Source organism: Amphibalanus amphitrite, unplaced genomic scaffold (assembly GCF_019059575.1).
Source record: "Amphibalanus amphitrite isolate SeventyFive unplaced genomic scaffold, NRLGWU_Aamphi_draft 000029F_arrow, whole genome shotgun sequence".
NCBI lineage: Eukaryota > Metazoa > Arthropoda > Thecostraca > Balanomorpha > Balanidae > Amphibalanus > Amphibalanus amphitrite.
The window spans coordinates 377,931-394,095 of record NW_024881525.1 but is presented as its reverse complement, the minus strand read 5'-3'; the positions used below and the strand labels follow the sequence as shown (position 1 = coordinate 394,095).

The following is a 16,165-nucleotide window of genomic DNA, read 5'->3' as shown; positions in this document are numbered from 1 at the left end:
ACAAAATTTCAAACAAAGAATGTGGAACTGATAAGTCAGGAAGAAAGCCGTATCTTGTAGATACGGCCTTTACTTGATGGTGGCCTGTGAAATATGAGCCGAATCGTTGGTCCAGGCATTTTGGAAGAAAGCCGTATCTTCTCATTAAGCATGGCTTCGGCATATCCTGGACGGAACAGTTGAACATTTACACAAACATGCTACGTGATCGTAGCAATATGTGACCATTTATAGGGGTATTTTAATTGAAATAAAATAGGGAGTGAACTTGAGAAGTTTGAAGCCAACAGAACTTTGCCAACTCGGTGGTGTCAGCAGGGTGCCGGGCATTCAGTATTTTGATGTGCTAACCAGCCGGGAGCGCCAGTATAATCCGACCATTCTTTTCCCCAGCTTCGTTTAAAATCCCAATAAAAAATACCCGACCTAGCCTTCCCCATGATTAATTTGGCCTCCCTGTCCCCACCCCACCCTACAACCAAAATAGCATCATGTTAAGTTCGACCCGGTAATCATCACAGACATGCAGCTCGCAGCCGGCACGCTTTGTACGACGGCCTACAATCTTTGTCGTAAAACCGTTGAAGATATAGTTGAATACCGTGAAAGGTCGATTGCTATTGCCAACCTCGTCACATTCATTGTGATAATTGTGACCACGCCCATGTATCTTTGGGACCGTCATCCCCTGTCACTTCCATTCCTGGTCAATGACTTTACCGTCTTCTTTCCGTCTCCCTCATACCCATGATGCTAAATCATATTGGAAATTTAGGCTATCTTGTAGCACCCACACAAGCCCAACATTGTCATATTTTACGGGCAGCTGCCCAGAGCCTACTAGCACAGCTGTGGCCGGTGAAGGATGCAGCAAGACGTACTGAATAGCCCTCTGCTCTGTTGCAGTATATAATCAGAGCCCTGTGAATACGAGTGCACATGGGGGGCCTTTTGGGGGTGCGCACTCTAAAGGGCGTTCCCGCAGACGTGTGGAGCTCTCAGCAGTCTAGCGATCTCCGACAATGAGGCGGCATTTGCTTACACCCTCAGCCGCGGCACAGTGCTGTCGCCCTAGATGTTTCGCACAACCTTTGTAGATGCAGTTTCTTTACGGGAATTCCTGAAGTTCTTGCATCGTCTATTTTGATTCAGGAGCCGGGCGGTTCCGTACTTGTAGCTGCACACCACGTGACTTAACAGCGTCCCTTTTCCGGGAACCTTGTGTCCAGCTAATCAGCAACATTCCCACTCATCGTCTCTTGCCCCCTTGAAGTGCTTTGAGGTCTGCAGATCGACAATGGGGAAAAACACTATCTCGGTTCTCTCGACATTGTCGCCGTGGCTCCGGCGCAGCGGCAGACCGGCACACTCATCTCCGAATATATCAGTGGCTCAGAATTTAAGAAACTCTGGAGTCCAGTGTAATCGAAAATTGAAGCACCGTACAAAGACAGCATTCGTGATTCCCCTTGTCGGTTGCAGGCACGTAGCCAGGATTTTGCTCAGGGAGGGGCCACAGGTCGCGGCCTAGTGTCGTGCCCCTCCAGAAAAGGAAAACTCCTCGGATTTGGCCCACTATCTTTTGGGGTGTGTGCAGCTTATTAAATTTTATTTTATTTTTCGCCTTTAGAGGGGGCATGGCCCCTGTGCCCCCCCCCTGGCTACGTCCCTGGTCGGTTGGTCAAGCTGCCTTTTGATGGCACCCCGCGCAATCAGAATCCAATAAAGTTACGACAATAATGCGATTATGCATGGATGATGTAGTTTTAAAATGGGTATCATGTTTGTTTTTGTATCGAACGTTCAATTAAATATCCATACTCGAGACCTGAACCAGTGGAACGGAACCAGCAGCGAAACTGCTTTAGTACTTTTATGAACTAATATGCTGTCAATAGAAATGCACCGATGATACTGCTTTTTGACGACATATAGTTAAATAAAAATGGTGATACGGCTTTATTCCCGATCGGTTAACCAATGTATCAGACATACGGCTTTTTCATTGACAGTATTGCTCAGGTGTATCGTACGATGCGGCTTTCTTCCACGATACGGCTTTTTTCGTGAAAGAAAGATTCCGCAAACTCGGGGTTGAATTGGAAGCAAAAAAGTTTTTCGCCTTTTGCTTTTAGGTTAAAATAATTTCCCTTTTAAAACCACTTTCATTGGATGTAAAATTTCTCTCCGATCACTGCAGTATGTTTTGTTTCGTTATTGAGCAAAGTTTACGAATTTTATAACAAAAAACGCGTTTTTGCCTCTCCTGAACAATTTTCAATTCGAAAAAATGCCCCAGATACGGCTTTTTTCCTCCCGACGGCAGAGGAGAGGGCCTATGATTCACGTGCTGGTAGCAATGTATCAGTAGAAAGTAGGTCCTGTTGAATTTCAGAAGTATGAGCATGCAGGCGGAAAAAATCGAAAAAATGAAGTAAGGAAAAGAAACAGCATAATTCAGTAAAAAAGTAATGACATTGAGCTATAAAATAGATGGGCGGAAAAACATGAGAGTATCCAAGAAATTCAGACACGGGCGGGAAAAGGCGGGTTTTAGGAGTAAAAAAGTCCAACTAACTGGCATGACACACATGACATTGCGTATACATTTTACATACCTGATAGTACACACTCAAACTGAGCTAAAACGTCTAAACCGAATATTTTCATCGCACACCATGATATCATAAATATTCTTGGCCTTTAAAACTATCAATGAATTCCCTGCAGAGGAGACAGAAAGGAGGTGCTGAATTTGCGGATAGTGGGTTGTGGCGGGGCGCTGGGCTCGCGGTGGGACCGGTGGACGGTGGATGAGCGGTGGTGGGTGGAGGTGGGCGGTGGGTGACGGTGGGCGGAGCGGCCCCGCCGTGTCAGGGTCGCCATCCTGGCCGTACCTGGCGGCGGGAGCGGTCTGTTTAATCGATGGATGGCCCGGCCCAAAGTTGGTGTGTCGGCGGGCGGGCCGGGCAGCGCCGAGCCGGGTACCGCTCAGGTTCCGAGCAGGACAGGAGCGGGTGGGAGGGAAGGTGGGGGTGGGTGGTCTCACGGCAGTCCAAACGCGGATGTCTGCTATATGCCCCACCGCGCTGGCTGCATCGAAATGCGTGCGCACCGGCCGGCGATACGTGAGGCTATTCAAATATAACGGTACCCGACGCATTGGTAGGTATTGCTCATCTTTGAATAATATGGAGGTGGGTTCGTAACGGTAACCGGTCCGGAAGTCGGTGATAAGTCACATCACGCACGTAGGAGCATTAGTGACTCTCGAGGCTACATTTTTTGTTTTTGTTTTCATGTACCGCACCGATCACATGTGCTGGTCGCAGCTGCTGCTCACATTGTTTGCGCGGGTTAGATATGAGCCGCAATTAACATGTGGAAACTTCAAGGATGCTGGGCTGTTATCTGATGCGCAAATTCAACTGAAACGTCTGGCCTTGCGTTGCTTCTCGCTCCCAGACGGATCGCACTGAATGCTAAACCACTTCAGCCATTTACTCTGAGGTCACGCACCATCGACCAAAACACAACGAGAGCCTTTGAACCGACTCTTCATTCCACAATTTTCCGTTAATATCTTATGGATGAACTCCTATCAGCAGAGCCGAACATATCAAAACATAGTAAAACAATGCGCACTAAATTGAACGAGTCAAACGGATATGACACAAATAATGTCAAATGACGCAAACAGTAACGTGATAAATATTTCTGAAGCAAAATATAATTGTACAATACTCATTTCCATAACCTATGTCTAAAATGGTTTGATTAAGGCCAATCAGTTTTTTTTTCGTCAAATCCTTTGATTCCTTGTAACCGGATTTTCCCACTAACTGGATTTCCCCGCAAGCCGTTTGACGCTTTTAGAAGCCGCGAAGCATGACAGCCAATTGGCTATGTAATGGTCACCCTGACCCTCCGAGACAATTTGGCCACCTCCGCGAGCCGTCGTTTTACGTAATCAGAGCCATAAACCGGCCGTTCCGCCGAGCGCCGAACGGTCAGACGGGGGCGGACTTTTATCACTGACCTGGCGAAGTTGACCAGGGTCAGCAGGGTGGTCTCCAGGAGCTGACAGACCACCAGCGGACCCTCCACGATCAGCAGCGGGACCCTGAGGGGACAAAACAGAACCGACGTGAGAGGCCGCCAATGACACGACATAACGTGATATCGTGAGAGGTTTAGTATCGAGACTGGGAGCAAAACACAGCGGCCCTGTTAAATCACTGCCGACCGAATACATGTAAAATTACTTGCTTCGCGTAAATTATTTGCCATTGTCAACAGTGTCCTGTCGTAGAAATTAGAGGAACGATACAATGAAAGATGTGTGACAGTTTCAGTCGAAATATAATGAAGGGGCCGGAATAGGTGAGATATTACAAAACTTAGCGCTGTGACTGTTATTGATACTTTGCTGACCTCGACAAGTTTTACAAAATGAAAGGTCCAGATTCAAAGACCAACTACATATTTAATCACAGACCCCTAGATGATCAACAAAATAAACACGATACCCTTGTGCCTAATAAAACACGAAACAGAGTCAGATGGATGGCAAACAAACCTTCGTGAGGAAACACTATTAAAACCGATCAAGCTTAACATGACACAACCGACAGAAGTCAATCCGACGCTACTGGAGCGGAACCCGGTCCCCTGAAGTGCCCGGTCCAGTCATCCGGCCGGCCCCCTGCCCCTGAGGTCAGTGAGGGGAGCGTGTACCGCCCCCAGCCCCTCTCCGCGTGCTGACGGCTGACGGCTCTCCGGCAAAAAGTGGCCGCCGTACGGGGCCGAATTCCGGCCGTACGGGGTCGAATTCCCACCATCGGCCGCATCTCCGTCCAGGCACGACCGCCGGCGCCGGCAGGGTTTTTGTGCACGGCCTGCGACCGAGCGCGATTGGCCATCGGCCGGAGCAAGGGCACTCGGCCGGGTGGCTCCAGAGATAATGGGCAACATATGTCGAATCACTACCAACGCTATCAGTGCTATCCTTGGCGAAACTGGCGTCATATGACATACCTTATCAACAATGTACGCTATGTAAATCACAACATGACATGCAGCACATGAAACAGCCCACACCACACAATCATGACATTTTCCTCACACACTTTCCTCATCTTTGCTCTCCAACGCATTTCAAAAGAAGTTCTTGTAAAAAGCTGAAATCGATTACTCAAACTCCCCCTCCTAATGCGCCACATACGAAACAATACAGACCATTGAATGCAGAGCAGCATGTTGCCAGCTACCGCCACCCGGTCCCCACCGACTGACCTGGGGAAGACTACCTCGCCCTCATCGACGGCGTGCAGTACCACATCCTCTGTGGTCAGGTGACGCAGGTAGTCGAAAAACTCCGGCTCCACACTCGCCGGCAGCACCGAACGCAGGTAGCTGATGTCTGCCGCAGAGGTCAGGTCACAGTGTCAGAAAGGGCGGCAGACGTCAGGTCACAGGGTCAGGACGGGCGGGCGAAGGGCGGTACAGGTCATAGGGTCGGGGACGGACGGCACAGGTGTTCATAAGAGCAACTTGTTACAAATCTTTATTGATAACGTTTATAAGCGTTTGAGTTGATTTAAAAGTGTTGAACAAATTACGCATTTGTTAGAGCCAATGGTCGGTGCCTAATACATACATGGACGAATATTTCATTTTTGAATGGAACAATCGAGAAAAAGCAAAACTTGTACACGGATGATGCATATGTTGCTTGTACTGGCCATAATCATGCTGTATTCACCATGTAAACAGTGACGTTGCCACGGGGTGACTATGCTTCAGGCACGATCTGCACGGTCGCAGCACGGAATAACGGCAACGACACACCGCATGACGAATATGCTCCACCGAAGGCCAAGAGCCTCCAGTGACAGAGGAATGGCTGGACAATGTGTTCGGCATGCTAATTCTAGTTCTTGTCGACAAATGCCGAACGGCAAAAACTGGGTCATGCTAATGAAAGTAAAGAGAAGGAGAAGAGCACCCCATGGCAACAACGTAGCGTCTTATTGCATAGGTAGCATGCATAACAGACACTCATTCAAACCTTGAACAGATCTTATTAATCAACGAATCGATGAAGACAAAAATAAATCGAAGAATAAGAGGGATGCAAACATTTTAATTTCGTTTATGCGAGGTTGAGAGATGCATTACGCATTAGTGAGAGATGAGAGCTGGGATAAACGATGAGATGAGAATGAATCGACGACGCAAATATTTTGTCACTTCTTGCACCCGCAAATGATGAATAGTTACAGACTACATTAACCCGGCACCGCCTGGGCTATTTCCGTACCCACGACAGCCTGGGGGGGGGGGGGTCGGATCCGACCCCCCCTGTTATCTCGAGAACCAATGGTCGTATCGAGCCCCGCGAGGCGGCGTTCGAAAGGTCTCTACGAGACCTTCCCAAAGCACTCTTAAGATTTTAAGATTGAGGTCAACTTTCGGGTCAAGGTCAGGTCAAAGGTCAAATTCAGGGGTTTTGCATGATTAGGCTTACGGACAGCGGAATCGATAGCTGCTGCTCGAAACTCACCAAAAATGACCTCAAAGGCCTAGTGAAGGTACCATGTGCGTATAGGGGTCATACTAAGTACGGGTCAAGGTCAGGTCAGGTCACGAAAGGTCACGGTTTTCACTTTCTGCTACATGGGCGTGCGACACATGTTTTATGGCTTATTTTTCACGCCAAATCCGATGGTAATGGTTATATGTGACCCCAAGTCACTGTGCTGGTGATAAGTGTGCATTGAAAGCATACAAAATCGTTTATACCATACATAACTAAACGAGGGCCAAGGAAAAAGTCAATTTTTCAACTTTTTATTTTTGACATAAAAATGCACTTTTCTAGACGAGCCTTGTCCCAGGAATCTAGTGGTGCCATTTGTTTTCACATGCGATGTTCAGAAGTGCCTCTAATTCACGAAAATGCTTATGACGTCACCATGCCCTATGCATGTTGGAGCTATTTTTTACAATTTGGGGGTCAAAAATCAAGATAGAAAGTTGAAATTTGGGACATCTAATGTTCTAATAGAGCTCTATAACATATATTCCGGTTTTTTGGAAATTCTCAAAATTTTGGATTTTATTAGCTGTTTTCCAAAAAATATAGTTTTTTGAATTTTTAGGGGTTAAAAACGCATTTTATGGAAAATCCGAGATAGCCATTTTAAAGAACTCGTTGAGCTGCGTCTATTCATGTCCTTAATTTGCAATTTGCTTAAATCCTCGATTTTGGCGATTTTTCAAACATTTACCATTTTTTGACTGAAAACGCCGTGTAGTTGCATCACTAAAATCGATATAACTCAAATTTTTTGGATTTTTTTTCTTAAAAACTGCACAGGAGACGTAAAATTGATGGTAGAGAAGGTATGCCAAGTTTCAACTAGATAGCGTAAGCGGTTCATGAGTTATTCAAGAAAAACGGAGGGGGGGGGGGGTCGGATCCGACCCCCCCCCCAGGCGGTCGCGGGTTAAACATCAGCAATGCTTGGCGTCAAGAGCGCCACACATCTCTAGAAGTCACTCCCACAAACGCTTGATGGATGGGTCGGGCGGCAGCGCAGACCGTTTGAACTCAATTACTTCCGTGTAAAACGCAACAACGTAAATTTAGGATAATGTGGATAATGATTGAAGGAGGGAGAGACAATTGTTCCCGGTAGGTCAGCTCATGCTAAAATATTGTTCAGCAAAGACCAATTCACAAGCGACCCACAAAGTACCATAGCACGTGACTGAAACACCATCATGCGAACACATCTATACTGACCTGTGTCGGAGTAGCGGAAGTTCTTCACGAATTTGAGGCACTCCTCGAGGCCGGCAAAGATGGTGAATTCGCCGTGGAAGGGGTTCTTGCGGAAGAAGAGGTTAAAAACAGAATGCTCCTTGGTCTTTCCCGACTTCCAATAGGCGTAGGCCATCGTGATCTGGTACAAATCTGAAACGAATGCGATGAATACATTTGGCTCATGACATGGCAGAGTTGTTGTTAACTCGTGGTCTAATCTACTCCATTCGCTTGTAAGCATGCACAGACAAAGACCCTACCAAAGGTGTAAAGACACAGGACAACATGACACGATCCCGCGCCATGATAAGGGCGGCACTCCAGCTCCACTCACTTTACGAAATATCTCCCACGCCAAAAACGGCCAGCGCACCCCAGCCCAAAAGTTCGCCCACGGAAATCCTCGTTGCAAATAGCGAGCCGGCACAGAACTTCATTTCACAAGGCGGGATAACAATCACGTCTCGTGAGTTCTTGTTCATTATGTCGTAGAACTAACAAACAATCTGTTGCGCACGCCACTCCAGTTGGAGATTCAGAACAATATGCTCGTGCTAGTAGCTGACACCATTCCGGAGCTCGTGGTGATTTAATTATCACGAGCGCAATGATCTAGCGACAAAAGCGCTTTAGATCGTCACGACCGCGGGGTGACCCTATTGGAGGTGGAAATGCGCCCTCGCCACCAGGCACTCACTGTGGAATATGACCGAGATATTTTATAATTTTGGGAAATCGCCGTAAGGGCGCACAACAATGTCTGCTTTAGTATGTCTGCGGTATCGGTTAAAAACTTACGATACCGATAACGTGAGGTTAAAGGTAGTGTGCCACCTTTGAAAGATTTCCCATTTTATTTTTCCTAGGATAAGAAGCTTCTGTTTTTACCTAATATCGCAAAAAAAAATCAAAAATGGGCCTGGAATAGTGCCTTTTTCGCCTAAAAGTTTTTCGGTTTTTAGATATGTATATAGTGTTACGACCATACGACGTACGGGAATGAGTTATCAGCTGTCTAATCGTAGACAACACAATGTCGAGCCTTAAACTGTAAGCCCGTATTGGTATTGTTTCTTTTATTTGGCTGTCGAACATTATTTATGGTTTGAAATATGATTTTATGTAAAATAATTGATATGAAAAAGCCGTCTTATAAGTTATGACCCCATTTCACCACACGCAAGTGGCAGAAATGACAATGATCAGCTGACGCATTTTTCTTGGCCGAAGTCAGAGCGCGCGGCCCGACGCACCACGCGTATTTGGAAATTCCGACCTCGACGAGCATCAGAAGCCACCTAACAGGCGTGTTCGAAACCGCAGGAGATGATGATGAACGGGTTTATCGAAACTTGATTGGATGAGCATATCGGTAATAGCGATTTCAGTGTGTGCATTTATTGTTCATAGTGGTGTGAAATGTGGTTGGGGTACGACCGACAACCCGTCGGGGCGAATTTCGCACTGGGGTACTCAAAATTTGAAGAATTTAAGACGTTTCCATGAGTTTTGAAGGTATGGATAAGTTCTAAAAAATCCGGTTCTCCTTATCTGGGCCATTAACTCCATACGGTCCAAGAAAGCTGGCACACTACCTTTAAATGGTGAATAACATTCAACTCGACCGGACCTCGGTCACTGATCTGGCCTGATCGAATTTCAGAAGTATGTCAGGGGCGTTCCTGACAATTATTAGATGACGTTAATAATGCTCCAATTAATCTTAAACACGCGTGAAAAAAAACAACAGCAAAATTTCAAACCAGATGAGGACAAAAGCGTAGGATCGACGGCGGACGGATAGAACACCCAATTTGCCATGCTTTTTCTCTTCCCAGAGGTCAGAGGGCATATTCGCATGCATCATAAACAGTTTGTCTACCCGTTCCCAAGCCTGTCGGTGACCATGAGAGCAGCACCACCCAAGGCATCATGTTTGCTTCAGAGAATCCCCCCGAGGTCGCCGCTAGTATAATAATGTGACAGGAATCCCCGTTCCGCCGGGGCAGGGATCACGGAAGGCAACACTCCTTCAGTAGACACGCCGAGCTATTCATCGACATAATATCAACCACCGGCTCTGGGAAATGCACACCCAAATCGTTCCGTGTCGTGACGACAGGTAGGGTAATTTTCTCGACGGCGGCGGAAGATTCGGGCCGAGACGGCACGCCCGGGAAAACAGACGCGGCGCCGCTGTCCTGGTCCGGTCTGTATCGATAAAGCCGGGCCGCAGTCGAAGGCCAGCCCGAGACTCCCCAGAGAATCGTCCAGTCCCGTCCCGGGCCGACTGTGCCGGCGCACCCCCAGTGCCAAGGTCGACGAGTGGCGAGCCTCTCCGCCCCCGGGGCGCGGAAGGGAGGCAGCTCTGCCGTCCGCTGCTCCTATTCATGACTGACTGATGATGGCTGGCACGTATGGTGACACGCACACAAACACACACGACCGCTAAATTCAGACGCATTTTCATATGTAAATGAACTAAATTTAACTTAATATCATCACTAAGATGTCAAATTAGCTCCTTTTTGAGATGCATTAAAAATGAATGTAAGGACATTTCCAAAAACGCATGCGAAATTGCGGTGAATAATTCACATATGGTCATCAGCCGGACATAAATCCCCCCATTCGGCATTTGCTGAGCTGGCTCTGGGGACCCAATCACTGGATGACATGGCACCAACTTCCCCAACTCCCAGGGTCAGGCGTTCATTCAACGAGAGCACCTTGGGGCGACAGAGCCGGCCGAGAGCGTGATGGTCTCGCCGAGTTAGCGCGACCAAATTATCCGACTCTGGGGGTAAGCCTTGGACTAGTTGCGACCGCTGCGTCCCCGTGTGTAGTGAGTGGACAAAACGGACGGTGACTCAGCAGCCGGCGACCCCCGACCGGCAGACGGCACGGCACCAGGCCCGTCACACACCGGTCAGAAAGACACCAGGCCCGTCACAGACCGGACAGGCCGACAGCGGGCCCGTCACAGACCGGTCAGACAGACACCGGGCCCGTCACAGACCGGTCAGCGAGACAGCGGGCCCGTCACAGACCGGTCAGACAGACACCGGGCCCGTCACAGACCGGTCAGACAGACATCGGACAGACACACAGACCGGACAGGCAGACAGCGGGCCCGTCACAGACCGGTCGGACAGACAGCAAGCCCGTCACAGACCGGTCAGACACCGGGCCCGTCACAGACCGGTCAGACACCGGGCCCGTCACAGACCGGTCAGAAGGACAGCGGGCCCGTCACAGACCGGTCAGGCAGACAGCGGGCCCGTCACAGACCGGTCAGGCACCGGGCCCGTCACAGACCGGTCAGAGAGACATTACGGCCCGTCACAGACCGGTCAGAAGGACAGCGGGTCCGTCACAGACCGGTCAGACAGACATTACGGCCCGTCACAGACTGGTCAGGCAGACAGCGGGCCCGTCACAGACTGGTCAGAAAGACATTACGGCCCGTCACAGACTGGTCAGGCAGACAGCGGGCCCGTCACAGACTGGTCAGAAAGACATTACGGCCCGTCACAGACCGGTCAGGCAGACAGCGGGCCCGTCACAGACCGGTCAGCGAGACAGCAGGCCCGTCACAGACCGGTCAGATAGACAACGGCCAGAGACCGGTGACATACCTGTTAAACACCAGACAGACGTCACAGACCGGTCAGCGAGACAGGCAGAGACCGGGCACAGACCCGCCAAACACCGGACAGACGGACACCGGACAGCCACCGGGCCCGTCACAGACAGGTCAGATAGACACCTGGCCCGTCACAGACTAGTCAGACAGACAACGAACAGACACACTGACTGATCGCACAGACAACGGCCAGAGACCGGTGACAGACCTGTTAAACACCAGACAGACGTCACAGACCGGTTAGCGAAACAGCAAGCAGAGACCGGGCACAGACCCGCAAAACACCGGACAGCCGGACCGGACAGACGGACACCGGACAGTCACCGGGCCCGTCACAGACAGGTCAGACAGACAGCGAACAGACCACTGACTGGTCAGACCGACACCGGCCAGAGAGCGGGCAGTGGGCACAGATCCTCCGAACTTCGGACACCGGATCCGTCGGCCAGTCAGCCAGACAGACACTGGGCCCTTCATACAGACGCCGGACGAACAGGGGGTTCGTTACCGGCAGACCGTCCAGACTCCAGACAGACATCACGGCCGTCTCCTCCTACCGCGGCAGAACACTTCCAGATCCCACACTACTCCTCCATCGACCTCAGCTGCCAGATCATTGTTGCAAATCACCAACCGTCGCTTCTTGGCCCCCCATTGTTGCCACTCATTCCGACCTCCAATTCAGCAGCCTCTTCCCACCGACCCTTGGAAAATAAACTCGGCGGCGGGATGCTTCCTGTCGTTTTGACCTTAGCGTTCCTCCCCGGTCTCACAAATAAGGATAGGGAAGCGGAGAGAATACACACCATCTAAGACGCTCAGCTCCGAGATAAAGAACCCTAATCATCAGCCGCTATTTGGGTAAATTAGTAACTAAAGAATATGGAGGTTGTATCTTCGGCGGAGAAGCATAGAAATGAATACGCAGAAAAAAGACTGACATGGCAATGTGCTCTTTTGGATATAATTTGCTTAAAAAACTATCACCTAATAGTTCGTAAGAAGAACCAAAAACGCTTACAATATTACGCTATCAACAAAAATACCTATACTAGAGCCAGTGTTGAAACTGCAAGAGAAAGTCCGAAGACGTCAGCACCTTTCAGCAGCGGCTGCACCATCCAGTTCTGAGAGATCTAGCAAGTCACATCCCGCAGTCAGCAGCTGGCCCTCACCTGTCAGCAGCGGCTGAACCACCCAGTTCTGAGAGATTCAGTAGGACAGACACCCAGCAGTCTGCAGCTGGCCCTCACCTGTCAGCAGCGGCTGCAGCAGCTGGCCCTCACCTGTAAGCAGCGGCTGCACCACCCAGTTCTGAGAGGTGGCCGGCTGGTCGCCCGCATCTCTGGCCACAGCCACCTCCATTGTAGGACCGGCTGAGTCAATCTGAAACAACAGAATACGAACCATTAGCCGCCGCTATAACAAACACATGATATTCCACCCTGAAAACACAGAAGTCTAGTCGAATATGTGATTACCGACAGAACACCCTTGCCACATCAGGGTACTTTCTGTTACGCTCAACTGATCTGGTTCGCCCAGCCGTAACAGGTTAGACCCGCTGACCGCGCCGCGGCCCTGTCCGGAGCCGGCACGTCGTGCCCCCACCTGAACAGCTGTGGAACAGCCATCGGCGCCCTCCGTGTCACCTGGCGGGGGGGGGGGGGCGGCCGGCGCGCGCCGGACACGGGCCCAGCCCCCCCACCCTCCCCCACACCTGGGCATAACGCCGATGGGGGCACGATTATAGCGGACAAGGGGGGGATGGAGAATAGAGGCGGTAGATAAGCTCAGTTTCTGATTTAATTCGCATTGATGAAAGTGAGTCTGTTTTTTTTTTTGTTTTACAAGCGCAAGCAAAAGCCCTTTATTAACAAATCTGATTACCGGCACAGAACAAACTTCGCATAATATACCATGTATAATTTTTTTTTATAACCAGTTCCAAAAGTTGGTTTACCTCGAAAATCATCCTATTCAATGAAATAAATGATTCTTTTCTTTGTGACTTCGAGCGAAAGATGTGGGTCATCTTTTCCAAGAGGGTTGCTGAAAACTGCGCGACGAAAGAACGAGGTCTAAAAATCAGCATCTATCAATTGAACGCTTAAGTTTTAATTAAAAATGATCCATCATTCACATTTGCACCACAGAATGATGCAAATATTCCAACCTATGCAAGGATTGAAAGACAGAAGCGCCTCTACCGTTAAAACCAAAGTAGGGAGAATGAACTTCTGACGAAAAAATAAACATATGCAAAAAGATGCAAATCATTTGCTTCTACATTCAAGAGCAAGGAACTGGGAATATAGATGAAAAATAAGCGACCTACACCGCCCGCCCTCTCTTGTCTTTCCTCTGAGTCTCCCATGGTGCGAACATTCAGAGAACCCATGACCTTGCGCTATCCCCGCCGGCGATTCGGGAAGCCCACCCGGCGGACCGCTATAAAAGGAGCCTGACTCGCCGATAGGAGCACAGTCTCACCGCCGGACTCGACCCAACGACTCCGACAAACATGGCTTTCTTGGTTAGTGCGGGATTGACGGCAATCACAGATCAACACTAAAGCAAAAAAAGTTTTAAAAAATATCCTAACGATATGCTACACTCACACTAAGAGTGGCATGCTACGGCAACAAAAATGTTAAAGGGAAAATAGCAAATAAATCTTGGATTTAATTTTAAATGGACTCATAGATACCAAAAGAACCTTTTTTCGATGCCTTTGACAAATACCTAATGTTCCATTTTCAGCGCGTCGCTACGTGCGCCGCCGCTCTGGTGGTCCTCGCCTCGGCTGACCACGGAGGCGGCGGAGGATTCAAGGGATCATCCTTCGGCGGAGGATTCAAGGGATCCTTCGGCGGAGGCCATGGCGGCGGCGGCTTCATCTCCAGCGGCGGACACGGAGGTGGCGGCGGCGGATACGGAGGCGGCGGACGGCGCATCGGCGGAATTACCATCGGACACCGCAGCAGCGGCGGATACGGCGGTGGATCCAGCGGCGGACATGGAGGATTCTCCAGCGGCGGATACGGCGGCGGATCCAGCGGTGGACACGGTGGATTCTCCAGCGGTGGACATGGTGGATTCTCCGGCGGCGGATACAGCGGTGGATCCAGCGGTGGACACCGCAGCTTCTCCAGCGGCGGATACGGCGGTGGATCCAGCGGTGGACACGGTGGATTCTCCAGCGGTGGACACGGTGGATTCTCCAGCGGCGGGTACGGCGGTGGATCCAGCGGCGGACATGGAGGATTCTCCAGCGGTGGACACCGAGGTGGATCCAGCGGTGGACACCGCAGCAGCGGCGGATACGGCGGTGGATCCAGCGGTGGACACGGTGGATTCTCCAGCGGCGGATACGGCGGTGGATCCAGCGGCGGACATGGAGGATTCTCCAGCGGCGGATACGGCGGTGGATCCCGAGGCGGTTCCAGCGGCGGACACCGCAGCTTCTCTAGCGGCGGATACGGCGGAGGATCCAGCGGCGGACACCGCAGCAGCGGTGGATACGGAGGTGGATCCAGCGGCGGACACCGCAGTTTCTCCAGCGGTGGATACGGCGGCGGCTCTCGTGGTGGATACCACGGCTAAAATACTACCAGCAAAGCGTCATAATTTCACTGTCATCCCGTATCGTAACGATATAGCAACTCTAGATGTTCCATCGATGTGAATTCCAGCGTTTCACGGGTACGAACAATAAATTATTTAAAATGAGATGTGTTATTAGTACTGACAACAATATCTAAAAGCAATAACACCGACTCTTCTTTGCTGATGAACACGAACTACATAGAACGTTACACTGTAGAGTTTCTTAAGAGGCACTTATCATCCTCTTCTGTAAATGTTTCTGCACCTCACATATGAGGAACTTGTGCACATTTTACAGTTCTATGCAGCCGACCGCACTCAGCAGCATTGGTCTGAAGCGCCTCCGACCTAGCATAAGGTCGCCATCGACCATCTAACCAGCCAGCAGTGGACATGAAGGTCGAAGGTCGGGTCAGTTGAACGCAACTCTTTAATACCGTAAACGGGGGTGACTTTACCTTGCGGGGTGACTTTGCCACATTTCTCGAAAATGTTATGGGGTGATCTTCAGTAATATTTTACCAGTAAAACGCCTTTTGGGGCGACTAACGGAGCGAGCGAGAGGGTGAGCTATGCACGTGCGAAATTGCGAGGGGGCACCGCACCGCCAACTGACTTGTGCACGGCACCCTACTAAACGGTCTCTAGCGATGTGCCAAATTTGAGCACAATCGTCCCACCCAGTAGTTCTCGAGATCTGAAAGCGGCACGCTGCACGTGCGCACGTGCAAAATGGGTCCCCACTGACTTGTGCACGGCACCCTATTAACTGGTCCCTAACCGTGTACCAAATTTGACCGCAACCGGTTCAGCCGTTCTCGAGATCTGGAATTGACCCCTGCACCGCTGGCGGCGGAACTCCTTCAATTAAGGGGGTCACTGGCGACTTTTGGTCCCATTCTTTCCATGCAACGCCCATAGGGTTAATGTTAAAATGCCAAAATCAAAGGGGGCACGGTGCCCCGGTGCTCCCCCGTTCCGCCGCCTATGCCCTGCACGTGCACACGTGCAGCAGCACCCCAATTCTGACTCATGGATACGCATCGCCTGGTGGGTGCCCACCTACATGCCAACTTTCA

General features: G+C 50.2%; 2 protein-coding genes across 10 annotated transcripts in view; one reads left to right on the top strand and one right to left on the bottom strand.

Annotated features, from left to right (window-relative positions):
* LOC122366057 (nicotinate phosphoribosyltransferase-like) overlaps positions 1–16,165 on the bottom strand; it is a 64,210-nt gene that overhangs the window by 23,948 nt on the left and 24,097 nt on the right. The window contains exons 1-5 of one of the 7 annotated variants that reach the window (XM_043337827.1): positions 13,971–14,202; positions 12,764–12,863; positions 7,811–7,981; positions 5,296–5,422; positions 4,040–4,123 (exon numbers count right to left, since the gene is read on the bottom strand). In XM_043337827.1, coding sequence (XP_043193762.1) covers positions 4,040–4,123; positions 5,296–5,422; positions 7,811–7,981; positions 12,764–12,863; positions 13,971–14,003 — 515 coding nt within the window. In that variant the 5' untranslated portion in view covers positions 14,004–14,202. The other 6 variants (XM_043337835.1, XM_043337845.1, XM_043337875.1 and 3 more) reach the window with 6 other exon arrangements.
* Positions 13,554–15,209, top strand: LOC122366112 (keratin, type I cytoskeletal 9-like). Of its 3 annotated transcripts, none has more exons than XM_043337974.1 (3): positions 13,814–14,013; positions 14,241–14,856; positions 15,007–15,209. In XM_043337974.1, exons 1-3 carry the CDS (start codon positions 14,002–14,004, stop codon positions 15,081–15,083), a joined length of 705 nt encoding a protein of 234 aa, XP_043193909.1. In that variant the 5' UTR covers positions 13,814–14,001; the 3' UTR covers positions 15,084–15,209. The 3 variants fall into 3 exon arrangements, with proteins under 3 accessions (XP_043193894.1, XP_043193909.1, XP_043193901.1); XM_043337966.1 differs by having other exon boundaries at positions 13,817–14,013; positions 14,241–14,755; positions 14,798–15,209; XM_043337959.1 differs by having other exon boundaries at positions 13,554–14,013; positions 14,241–15,209.